The 12,807-nt window shown below is 42.1% G+C and overlaps 1 protein-coding gene and 1 pseudogene across 1 annotated transcript in view; one reads left to right on the top strand and one right to left on the bottom strand.

Moving 5' to 3' along the window:
- The window catches only part of FAF1 (Fas associated factor 1), a 447,925-nt gene extending 435,519 nt beyond the window's left edge, over positions 1 to 12,406 (bottom strand). Inside the window, exon 1 of the mRNA XM_036255377.1 lies at positions 11,908 to 12,406. Coding sequence (XP_036111270.1) covers positions 11,908 to 11,952 — 45 coding nt within the window. The 5' untranslated portion in view covers positions 11,953 to 12,406. The remainder of the gene's footprint in view (positions 1 to 11,907) is intronic.
- On the top strand, positions 2,525 to 2,670 carry LOC118627423 (annotated as a pseudogene).
- Positions 12,407 to 12,807: the final 401 nt, after the last annotated feature.

The raw sequence follows: 12,807 nt of genomic DNA, 5'->3' as shown, positions 1-12,807 counted from the left end.
GTCACAAGTCTGGCATGCAATAGTACCATCTGCATCAGGAACGTAAAATCCTTTACTTTGCACTCAGTTTATGATAGTTGATGTGCTGTCACTTTTAATAAAATGATAGATCCAGTCAATAATGATGGCTCTGGCCCTGGCCGGTTTGGCTCAGCAATTAGAGTGTCAGCCTGCTGTCCAGAGAGACCCGGGTTCGGTTCCCACTAAGGGAGCGTACCTCAGTTGCAGTTTGTCCCCAGCCCTAGTTGGTCATGCAGGTGACAGCCACTCGATGTGTCCCTTTCACATCGAAGTTTCTCTCTCTCTCATCCTCTCTCCCTCCCACTCTATCTGAACAAAAAATGGAAATAAATAAATAAATAATGAGGCTCTGGGCAATGCAGGCTCAATCAGAAACCTGATTCCAGTGGGCTTCATGGGAGAACAGGCCCTTACTGTGGGCACCTACAGGAGTGATCCAGACAGTTTGATCAGCAACTAAAATTTGTTTCCACAGTTCACAGCTTCAAAGAGAGCTGTCTTTAATCTTCCAGTCTATAGTTTCCAAGCAGCAGACCAAATAGATAGGCCATTGGCAACAGTACAAGGGTCAGCAGAAATACAAGTTTCATAAAGGAGAGTTCTGGCCAGAGCTATAAGAACAGCCTTGACTTTTGTCCACTGAACAGAGCAACTACATCCATTATCTGTCTGCATAGCTGGTGCAGAGGCTAAAACAGCCCCAGAAGACGAAGAGACGATCAGTTTCAGCATGACTGAACCACTGGTGCACCAGACCCAGGTTTAGGTAAACTTCTGTGAATTGAGGACCCCAATGAGTAAGTGGCTTTGCTTCAAACAGTGAAGTGAGGAATAAAGATTCCTCTAAAGGAGAGGCTGGCCATAACACATCTATCTCAGTGAAAGTTCTAACAACTTTACTTTCTGCCCACAGAGGCTACAAATGTGCCTCCTTTCAAATGTAAGTCTGTAAGTGTTGTCTGAACAGAGGCAGAACCTTCTGCCCTGGCAGGACAAATATTAATACTACAGTCGTCCCTCGCCACTTCACGCTTCAACTTTCGCGGCTTCACTCTATCACGACCATTTTTTAAACTCTTAAAAAAATGGACACTATGCATGCCTGCTCTTTGCTCCAGAGAGCGACCGCAACAGAATGAAGCCACGAAAGTCGAAGCGTGAAGTGGCGAGGAACGACTGTGTACAAAGAACCCTACTTCGCGGAAATTCATGTATCATGTAGAGTCTGGAACTGATTAACCGCGATAAACGAGGGCCAACTGTAGTTGTCACAATGGGTGGAGTCTGAACCTGAGCCTGGCCATTGATTAGTGAAAAAAATACCCCCTACCAGACAGAATATTTGAGAGTTGTTGAGAGTTAGCATCAGCCCAAGGAACGTTCGGGCAGCTGTCTTTCAAACTACTTCTTGGTACTCAGTCTACAACCATCTCCCTAGTTTTTCCTCATTAACAGGCAATAAAGTAGAGAGCCTCTTAACAATTTGGTCACCATGTATGCTACCAATTTCTATGGACTTGCCCCAAATTCTACTAACCAGCCCATAGACCCTCACCCTTCCTTTTAAAAGGTCATGCGTCTGCCAACATTCCGTCCTTGTTGCCAAAACTATTAAGAGCAGTGAAAAATCTGAAATTTTACCATACTTGCAAGCTAACAAGTTAGCCTGCCAGTTTCATGGGTGCTGGCAAAAGACCTAGACTACTAGGTTGGAAAAAATGAACTTTAGTCCTGGCCGGTTTGGCTCAGCAGTAGAGCATTGGCCTACGGACCAATGAGTCGTGGGTTCAATTCCGGCCAAGGGCATGTACCTCAGTTGTGGTTCGGCCCTGGCCCTGGTCAGGGTCATGTGGGAGGCAGTCAATGTGTCGTTCTCACGCGGATGTTTCTCTCTCTCTCCCTTTCTTTCCCTCTCCCCCTCCCTCTGACTAAAGAGAAACAGAAAAAAATATCCTTGGGTGAGGATTAAAAAAAGAAGAAAAAATGAACTTTATGACACATGGCAATATCTGTAGTTAGAATATCAGCATTTTCTTATGCAGTTCCCCAGTCCTATTTCCCACAGGGCAACACAAAGTAGGCCAACTGACACCTGCACATGCAATGGACTGCATTACAGAAGAAGGAACCCAGAGCCTAGAGAACCCAAATCTTTTTAAATGGATATTATGGGATGCTCTGCCTGCAGAGCAGCCTTCTCTCTGACCAACTGCTTCACTAATAAACTCATTTTCACTTTAAACTCTTTAAAAAAAATGGATACTATGCATGCCTGCTCTTTGCTCCCGAGGAAGACACTATCTCTATCTTCCAAGGCTGCTCACTACACAAACCTCCTTGAAAACACAGTCAGAAACAAAAGCTGTCAGTGTCTCTGCTCACAAGACATACAGAAGTCATGGAGAACTGTATCACTGGATCCCAACACAGGGTCCTATAGAATTTAGATGTTAAGAGCCTAGCATGGTAGCTGGCACATAGAAAGTGATCAAAAGCTTGTTGCTGCCACCAGGCAATAAGCAAAGAGACACCTGATTGGTGGTGTTACTCTTATATCAGTCAGAGGAGAAGCAGACATACAGTTCTTAGTTCATCCTAGCTTGATGCCCATGTTGGTGGCCAGAGCAGTTTCATGCCTGGGGCACTTTTTTTTTAAATCCTCACCCGAGGTATTTTTCCATTTATTTTCAGGCAGAGTGGGACGGAGAGACAGAGAAAGAGAAACATTGATGTGAGAGAGATACATCGATTGGTTGCCTCCTACACAACCCCAACCAGAGCTGGAAACCAAACCGCAACCAAGGTATGTGCCCTTGACCAGAACCGAACCCGTGACTCTTTGGTCCACAGGTTGACGCACTAACCGCTGAGCAGAACTGGCCAGCGCTGGGCCACATTTAAAAATAAAAAGCTACATTCTAATGTTATTATTCCTCCCCCATTAAATCCAAAATTAGAATGCTCAATTGTGTCTCCACCTAACTTTAATTAGATGCCAAAGAATACAACTCTAATTTTTCCCTTAGAATAAAGAAGAGTGGAGAGCCTAAAGGGCACAAGAGACAAAGCTTTCCTCTCATTATCATTCTGTTACATATCAATCATTAAAGAATCCAGGGAACCAGGGTGAATTACAGAGAGGGAAAACAACAAAATAAAATAGGTGACTGAAACCTAACTGTAAAGCCATTAAGTTGCACATAACCTGCAAACTTTTCTTTATCACAACTTGATCTCTCATCCTTTATATCTTATTATTCCCCTATAAACACAAATCAATATAAAAAGCAGGTGCAATTATTCTGTTATCTCTGCCAGACTCCTCCTAGTAATGGGTCACTTCAAAGTCATAACCCTAAATTCGATAAAACAGTCCAATTTTTATTCCCTCAATAACAGATTTTATTATTCAAAATCATGTCAGCAAAGGGTAGATGCATAAAAATACATAAAATTTACAACTGTACTGTATTTAACTGTACCATACCAACCAATATTCATAATATTCCTTCAAAAAATATTCACTGAGTACCTTTTACTAGGTACTGTAGGGACAGATGGTTAAGACCCAGACAGTTGTTCACTCAAACAGCTGATCGTAGAGGAAAGAAACATGTAAACTTATTGTGGACAATCTGACAGAAGACTCAAAAGAAGAGCAACTGCACAAGATATGCAAGAAAAAAATGAATGATTAACCCTACTGAGGACAGATGTTATAAGGAAAAGGTAGGAGATGGATTTTGAAAGATAAATAGAAGTTTTCCAAAGGGACATAAAAAAAGGGAGGTTCAAAGACATGGAGTTATGAAACAGCATATTCCATTGTCAGCATCAAGCATATACTGAAATATTTAATTTTCCCATGTCATAAAAATAAAACAGTACTTAAGATCACAAAATCAAGGAATCATTGGAATGCATACAACTTCAAAATTCATCGTGATCAGTTGTTACCTCAGGTGTAGTTGGATCAACAGCATCAGCATAATTTGAGTGCTGTAAGAAATACAAATTTGCAGGCTCTACCCAAGATCCACTGAATCAGAAACTCTGAGGTGGGGATCCAGCAACCAGCAGTTTAACTAAAGTCCAGGTTATTCTTATAAAAGCTAAAGTTTGAGAACCACAGATTTAGATCTAGGTTTTTCAGCACTACTGACATTTGGCAGCAGATAATTCTTCGTTTGGCAGAATGTCTTGTGCATTATAGAATGTTTAGCAGCATCCCTGGCCTCTACTGACTACATGCCAGTAGCACCGCCCAGTTGTAATGGTCAAAAATGTCTCTGGACAGTGACTAAATATCTCCTGTGGAACAGGTATCACCCACAGTTAAAAACCACTGATCTCAATCAGGGATCAGAAAACTTTCCTGTTAGGAGCAGAGTAAATATTTTAAGCTTTGAAGGCCATACAATCAACTACTACATTCTGCTATTGAAGGCAAAAGACAGTATGCAAACAAGACAATATGTAAATGAATATGCATAACTGTCTTCCAATAAGACTTTATTGACAAAAACGGGTGGTGGGTTTGGCTCTCAGAATGTAGTTTGCTAACCCCTAATCTACATCAATCGCCTAAATTATAAATTAATGCCCTCAACCCCACTGCTGCCAAGTGACTGTCCAGACTCTATTTAAACACCTGATCTAGTCCAGTCTTATGTTTTGGGGTAGATATGGCTCTAGACAGACCTCAATTTTGTAGACTGAATAAATGAAACCCAGAAAGGATAAATGACTTTCTCAGAGAACCACAGCCAAAACAAAAAGTAAAGCATAAAACTGGAAAAAAACTAAAGCTCCCATCTGCCTAAATGCAATGTTCTAACAACTGCCTCCTATGGAGGTGTAACCATATAATGTTTATGGTATTCTATACAACCATATAATAACCTGTGAGGCATCCAAATGTTCTAGTACTCTGCAGTTACTAAAACCTAGAAAGAGCCCTGGCCAGTGTGGTTCAGTGGTTAGAGTGTCGGTCAGCACACTGAAGGGTCATGGATTCGATTCCCAGTCAAGGGCACGTACCTGGGTTGCAAGTTCGATCCCTGGGCCAGACAGGGCGCATGCAAGAGGCAACCAATCAATGTCTCTCTCTCACATCGATGTTTCTTTCTCCCTCCCTCCCTTCCTCCCTTCTATTCTCTAAAAAAACAAAAAAACCAATGGAAAAAATATCCTTGGGTGAGGATTAACAAAACAAAAAATAACTAGAGCCCTGGCCGGTTCGGCTCAGCGGTTGGAGCATCGGCCTGTGGTCTCGAGAGACCCAGGTTCGGTTCCCTCTAAGGGCGCATACCTCGGTTTCAGTTTGTCCCAGGCCCTGGTTGGTTGTGCGGGTGGCAGCTTTCACGTTGATGTTTCTCTTTCTCTCTTTCTCTCTCTCTCTCTCTCTCTCCCTCCCTCCCTCTCCCTCCCTCCCTCCCTCTCCCTCCCTCCCTCCCTCTCTCTCCCTCCCACTGTACCTAAACAAAAAATGGAAAAATGTCCTCGGGTGAGGATAAAAATATAAAATAAAAAAATAACTATAAAAAGTACTGATTTCATCAGGAGTGTGGGTGGGTGGTAACTTTATTTTAAAGGCCCAGACAGTAAATATTTCAGGCACGTGGGCCATAGTCTCAGTCTCAACTACTCACCTGGGTCACTACAGTGAGAAAGCAGTCATAGACAATAGGTAAATGAGTGTGACTATGTTTCAAAAACCTTTTACAAAAACAGGCAGCCAGCTCATACAGTTATAATTTCCTGATCCCTGGTCATAAAACCAGTTTGGCAAATAAAAGGCATCAACCCAACCATGCTCAAAAAATCTGAAGACTCTTAACGACCTGTGAGCTTAGAACCATGGCACTAGACTAGAATGAATAGTAGACTATGAATAACCAAAGTCCCAGCCCTTCCCTTCCTTCTTCTGTATGTCCCTCTGTCTGTCCCTCTCTCCTTCCCTCTTTTTCTCCCTTCTTTCCTTAAAGCATGTCTGCTATATGCCTGGCACTGTTGATTTATTTTATATGTAAGTTTTAAAATCTTTTTTAATTGATTTTTCTTTTTTGAGATAGAGAGATCAATTTGTTGTTCTATTTATTTATGCACTCATTGATTGATTCTTGTGTGTGCCCTGACCAGGGACAGAACCCAGAACCTTGGCGTATTGGGATGACGCTCTAACCAACTGAGCTACCTAGTCAGGGCTTATGTAAGTTTTATCATTTGGAGAAATTTCTGAATGGTGGGTCTTGTTTTCTTCTAAAACTCCAAGCTATCTGACAAATTAAGCTAGAAAAGAAACACTTTTATGTATACCTGGAAAAAAAAAAAATCTTTGTTTCAAACTAACCCATGACCTGGGACAAGTCATTTCCTTTATCTGAGTCTCAACTTCCACAAAAAAGACAAATGAGAAGCTAGAAATAGATGATCTCTGAAGTCCCCTGCAGAGAAAAAATATATACCTTAAAATTGTCAAAAATGAAAATAACAGCTAAAATGTACTGAATACTTTGTATGTCGAACACTGTTCTAATTACTTTACATGAATTAACTCATTTTTCATATGAAACTGAGGCAAAGAAGTGTGAAGTGATTGTTTAAAGATGACAAAATGAGTGGCAAGTTGTGATCTAAAGCCAAGTAAACTGACCTCAAGGTCCGTGCTCTTAACCACTAACTACTACATTTTATTCTACATGCCAAAACCTTACTTTCCCAATGACCAACAACCCAAACAAAAAAACAACATGATTTGGCCATAGTCAGTGTTGCTAAGTGGTTAGATCCACAGAGGTGAGAGACCCTTACACCAAGGGTCTCAGGTTCAATTCCCAGTCAAGAACACGTACCTGGGTTACAGGTGTGATCCCCTGCCCCTAGTCAGGGTGCATGCAGGAGGCGACCAATCAATGTGTCTCTCTTCACATCGATGTTTCTCTCTCTCACCCGAGGACATTTTTTCTTTTTTTTTTTTTTTTTTTGTTCAGATAGAGTGATAGGGAGAGAGAGGAAGAGAGAGAGAGAGAAACATTGATGTGAAAGGGACACATCGAGTGGCCGCCACCCGCACGACCAACCAGGGCCGGGGACAAACTGCAACCGAGGTACATGCCCTTAGCGGGAACCGAACCTGGGTCTCTCTGGACCGCCGGCCGACGCTCTAACCGCTGAGCCAAACCGGCCAGGGCTCACTCTCTCTCTCTCTCTCTCTGTCTCTCTCCCCTCTCCCCCATTCCACTCTCTCTAAAAATCAATGGGAAAAAAATATCCTTGGGTGAGGATTAACTAAACAAATGAATAAATAAAACATGATTTGTCCCTCTAATAAATAAAGAGCAGAGGATAGTGAAGAAAGGAAAGAAAGCAAGGTAATAAGACTACTTTCAGCCATAGTACTCAATCTCCTGCACAAGGTAACTTCCTAGGAAATATATATGATGTTGCATGAATACTTAGTTTGGTTTCCAATCCATAACATCACAAAAGATAACCTAGTCGTTTGGATCAATACTATTTCTATTCAAATAGTCTGGCATCCTCTAAATTAGAAGATTATCTCTTCGTGTAAAACAAAAAGAAGAAAAAGAGGGATTCACAGCCTCATTTAGAAGAAAAAAAAATGTTATGAAGGGGAAGAAACTATTTACAAGTGAATTACCAGTAGTGTCATGGAAGAGTCCATGTTTCAAAGAGAAGTTGATAGGCACATGAAAACTTTAAAAAGTCCCATGGTGATAATCTAATATATTAAAATGTATAAAGCAATTTAGGCAGCAAGGGTATTACTAGCTGGAAAGATCAGAAGGAGAAAACAAAGGCACAATTGTGTTGACCAGAAAACATAACTGAAAGTAACATAAAAATCAATGCCAAATTAGAAAAATAAAGGGATTGCTAATATGTGACCACTGGAACTAGGTTCAAAAAGAATACTTTTTAGCAAGGCAAATAAGGTTTTGTTCCTTAAAATGTCTGAAAGAAAATACTACTAAGAGTTGCTCTTTTTTTTCTTTACTTCAGTAGTGTTATAATCTCTGTCTTTATATTATCACTAATAGAGTAACATAAATAAAAAAATATATAAGACTAATATGTGAGACTAATCCAAAGGGCTATAACACTCTTTTTGTTCACACAGAAAAACTGTTATAAAAATATTATCTTTGCCCTGGCCGGTTTGGCTCAGCAGCTAGAGCATCGGCCTGCGGTCCTGAGAGACCCGGGTTCGGTTCCCGCTGAGGGCATGTACCTCGGTTGCAGTTTGTCCCCGGCCCTGGTCGGTTGTGCGGGTGGCAGCCACTCGATGTGTTCCTTTCACATCGATGTTTCTCTCTCTCTCTCTCTCTCTCTCTCTCTCTCTCTCTCTCTCTCTCTGTTCCTCTTTCTCCCTCCCACTCTATCTGAACAAAGAATTGGAAGAATGTCCTCGGGTGAGGATAAAAAAATATATATATATTATCTTAGACCACCACCCACCCCCACCCACTACCACCACCAGAAAGAAAAAAATTATTATCGTAGAGGAAAAAGAAATTAGCATGACATTAATTGAATAATTAAGGGGGGGACTCACTTTTAGTTCACCCAGACCCAAAGTAAGAAGTAACTAATATTACTCAAATGATTTAATATCAACTGTGAATCTGTTTGGGTAACTATTTTCACATCAGTAAGTAAACAAAATACAGTATCAAAAGTTTGTTTCGCCCTGGCCTGTTTGGCTCAGCGGTTAGAGCGTCGGCCTGTGGTCCAGAGAGACCCAGGTTTGCTTCCCACTGAGGGCAGTACCTCAGTTACAGTTTGTCCCTGGCCCTGTTTGGGTCGTGTGGGAGGCAGCCATTCGATGTGTCCCTTTCACGTCGATGTTTCTCTCTCTCTCTCTCTCTCTCTCTCTCTCTCTTCCTCACCCTTCCTCCCCCTCTACCTAAACAAAAAATGGAAAAATGTCCTTGGGTGAGGATTAAAAAAAAAAAAGCTTTCTATATTTGAACATTAAATTTATGAGAACCTATTATCCAGCAATAATTAAAATCTAAAACTTATTTATTTTAAAAATCTAATCACATTTAAAAACCATGTCCCATCCAGCTGGTGTGGCTCAGTGGTTGAGCGTCAACCCATGCACCAAGAAGTCTCCGGTTCAATTCTCAGTCAGGACAAGCCCAGGTTGTGGGCCCGATCCCCAGTGGGGGGCATGCAGGAGGCAGCCATTCAATGTTCTCTCTCATCGATGTTTCTATCTCTCCCTCTCCCTTCCTCTCTCTCTAAAAATCAATAAAGGAAAAAAAAATTTTTTTAATAAAATAAAAATCATGTCCCTATCTACAAAGGCAAAACTGAGCTCTCAACTATTTTTAATTTTCATAATCATATAAAGTAAATACAATATAATTTTACTATGTTCATTTTTGAGTAGGGAAACGGATCTGTCCAGTTATAGAAGAAACCAGTACCACTCAAGTATCCACATTCCAAGTCTTGAGCTGCAATCTTTAACATAAATTACTGTACCTGGTTTCTGATAACTTTTGATATGTTAAAAGACTTAGAGAAAGAGAGAGAGAGAAACATCAGTGAGAGAGAAACATCAATTGGCTGCCTCCAGCACATCCCGCACTGGGGATTGAGCCAAAAACCCAGCATGTGCTCTGACAAGGAATCGAACCAGTGACCTCTTGTGTAATTTTTTTTAAATAGAAAGAATAGTCCATTTTAAAACTAAGTCCACAAGAACATGTTTATCTGGAATAATCATTTGTAAGAGGACTACAAGGTTCCTAAACACACAAAAAAGGCCAATGTGCATGAGATGTGTGCAGTTTCCTAAGTAACTTTTAATTCTACAATAATGCTTTCTTACCTATTTAACAATATGAAATTAGCTATCACCATTAACCAAATAACTGTTCAATGCAGATGCATAAGCTTTTTTCCATTTTGTACATAACTGTTCACAGCATTGCCACTGGTTTGAAGATAAAAAAAATTAGAATGTATTAATGTGATCAAAATGCTTGTCCGAAATGCTTGTCAGAAAATAATTTGCCTGTAAGTACAAGAATCCAAAATTTCTTATCCTTGGCCAATATAAGGTTAACAATAAGCACAATAACTGTCACAAGTAAGAAGACAGCAAGCAAACAAGCCAAAGAAGAAAGAAGAAAGAAGAAAGAAGAAAGAAGAAAGAAGAAAGAAGAAAGAAGAAAGGAAAGGAGGGAAGGAGGGGAGAGGAGGGAGGGAGGAAGAGAAGAGAAGAGAAGAGAAGAGAAGAGAAGAGAAGAGAAGAGAAGAGAAGAGAAGAGAAGAGAAGAGGAAAAGGAAAGAGAAAGAAAAGAAAAGAATAGAATTTAAAATAGAAACATAAAAGAAAAAAGAAGAGAGCAAGCAGTTACAAATTAATAGAGGAAGCAAAAAGTTTGGTGAAATCAAAACAAAGCTATCATTACCTTAAAGCTTTTAATGAGGTAAACACACCTTTTGTTGCTGTCTAAAGCTACTCCTACCAGGATATAACAATTTTATAATAGGATAAAACTACTCCTAGAAATATCAAATCCTTTTCCAAACAACCACATTCCACATTAGATAAATGACTGAATTGGAGAATAAAAAAAAAGATTAACACAGGTAAAAACAAAAAAAAAAAAAAAAAAACTCAGGCTACAAAACACCAAGATCTTGAAGTCAATTTTTAATTTCAGAAGACTTCTGTCTGAGTTTGGAAGTTACATTATAATCAAATGCAAATAGGTGCATATTCCTAACATATCAGATTCCAGAAGGTAATGAACAGAGCCAATTGTGGAAATGGCCATCAGAATATTAAGTTGTTAAAAAAAAAAAAATCAAAGAAATGAGAAGAAAAGCCCTACAAATCTTAGTAAGGAAAAATACGACCTACAATGCCAATGACAACACCACGGCTGTGGCACATTTTGCCTGTCATGTGCAATGGTGACAGTGTTAAAGAAAGAGGTGCAAGTCTGCCTGTATATAACAACCGCTTCTAAGTTAATGCCAAAATAAATGGTTAAAAAGATCTCACTATAACATTTTCACCAAACATCAAAAGGCAAAGGTGGTGTCCACTGGGTACTGGGTACATAATGTATACAGCTCTACTTTCAAAAGGCCTCCCTATAATATGCCACTGTCACTACAGTAAGGGGATATAACCTTTGCATATCCTTTAAATTAATCCTGGAGAATGGACACCAACTAAGGAAAGGGAAATGTGCAAATATGAATTGGTAATTTAAGCTTGTGAATTCACTGCAAAGATACTGTGGTAAATATATCTATTTGCCTCCTCTTTATCTTCCTACCCTCCAAAGATTCCAATAAGACATCCAAGTCTAAAATGTTTATTTATTCTTGAAACCCACCAGGATGCTCTGGCACCCTCACCACCTCCTCCTCACTATTCTTTTTTACTCTCATAAATACAACACACCCACAACACTACACTCTCCACACCCACACTCCATACAACACTCTTCTCCTCATGAAACCCAAACTCCTGACCCAAAACACCCCATACTTAAAAGCCCCACTTTTAATACTCACCAATTCTACATATTCTCCATATAACACAGGAAACACTACACAGTCCACATAACACCATAACACCCCTTCATCCTACAAATCCCATTCAAGCTAGATGCACATTACACATTTTACACACACCCAACACATCATATGAATTACACGTTCCCCCATGGCTCAACACACATACATACACACCCACACCCACACACACAGCCACGTACCGTAGAAAACCCCAAACCACTGCAGTGCTCAAACACTGGGAAGAGGCCACCCTTCTGGCATCGGGAACCCACGAGGTTAGAGATGATAGAGGGACAGGGCCAAATACTTCACCTGAAAATCCGCCAAGATCATCTCCCGGTCCATGTTGGACGCCATGGCGGCCGACGAGTTCCGCGGCTCCGGGAGCAAGGCGCGCACCTGGGAGGGAGACGGCGCCTCCTGCGGCCGTCGCCGCCGCCGCCGCCGCCGCCGGGCGCCGAGGGGCGGGCGGACGAGCCGGCGGGCGGGCCGGCGGGCTGGCGGGCGGGGCAGCGCGGGAGGCTAGGAGCTCATGCACTCGGTAACCTTCAGGAGCCCGGGCCGCCCGCCTGCGCCCCGCGGAGCCCGCGCCGCAGACACCGCGACAGGGAGGTTCGTCCGGATGCGGGTCCGGTCTTACTGTAGCCGGCCAGGATGAGGTCAGGTTGCGACAGCACGCACCCAGCTCCCTTCAGCCGCGGCGAGACCGGCGGGGGCGGGGAAACCGAGCGAACCAGCAGACGGGCGAACGCCACGGCTGCCTCCTCCTCCGCCTCCTCCTCTTCCTTCCCGGCCGCCGCCTCCGCCCCTGGTTGGCCAGCACCACGGCTGTCGCACATTTTGCCTGTCATCGAGGTCGCAAAGCGCTGCTTTGCGGCTGCCACGTGACTGCCCTTCTGTCAAGCGCTGGGCGCGCAACTACCGAGTGGGCAACCGCGCGCCGCTGGCGGGGACGCCAACGTACGATTGCGGGAGTCCGGCAACAGGTTATTCTGGTTTGAAATTAAGCAGAGGCCTCGCAGTACCGCCTCCCCCTGGCTGGGGCGGGGATCAGATTCTGTGCTTTACGTGGTTACATAGTCACACACAGATACATCAAGCCTCACAAACCAACTCAGCGCACTCTGACAGCCCGTCTAACAAACAGCGTTTCATAAATGCACGTTTTCTCTAACCAAGTGTTCCCAAAGTACAACTTTATATACAGTCTTT

The sequence above is a fragment of the Molossus molossus genome, unplaced genomic scaffold (genome assembly GCF_014108415.1).
Source record: "Molossus molossus isolate mMolMol1 unplaced genomic scaffold, mMolMol1.p scaffold_m16_p_12, whole genome shotgun sequence".
NCBI lineage: Eukaryota > Metazoa > Chordata > Mammalia > Chiroptera > Molossidae > Molossus > Molossus molossus.
The sequence above is the reverse complement of the archived record's forward strand: the minus strand, read 5'-3'. Positions and strand labels throughout refer to the sequence as shown.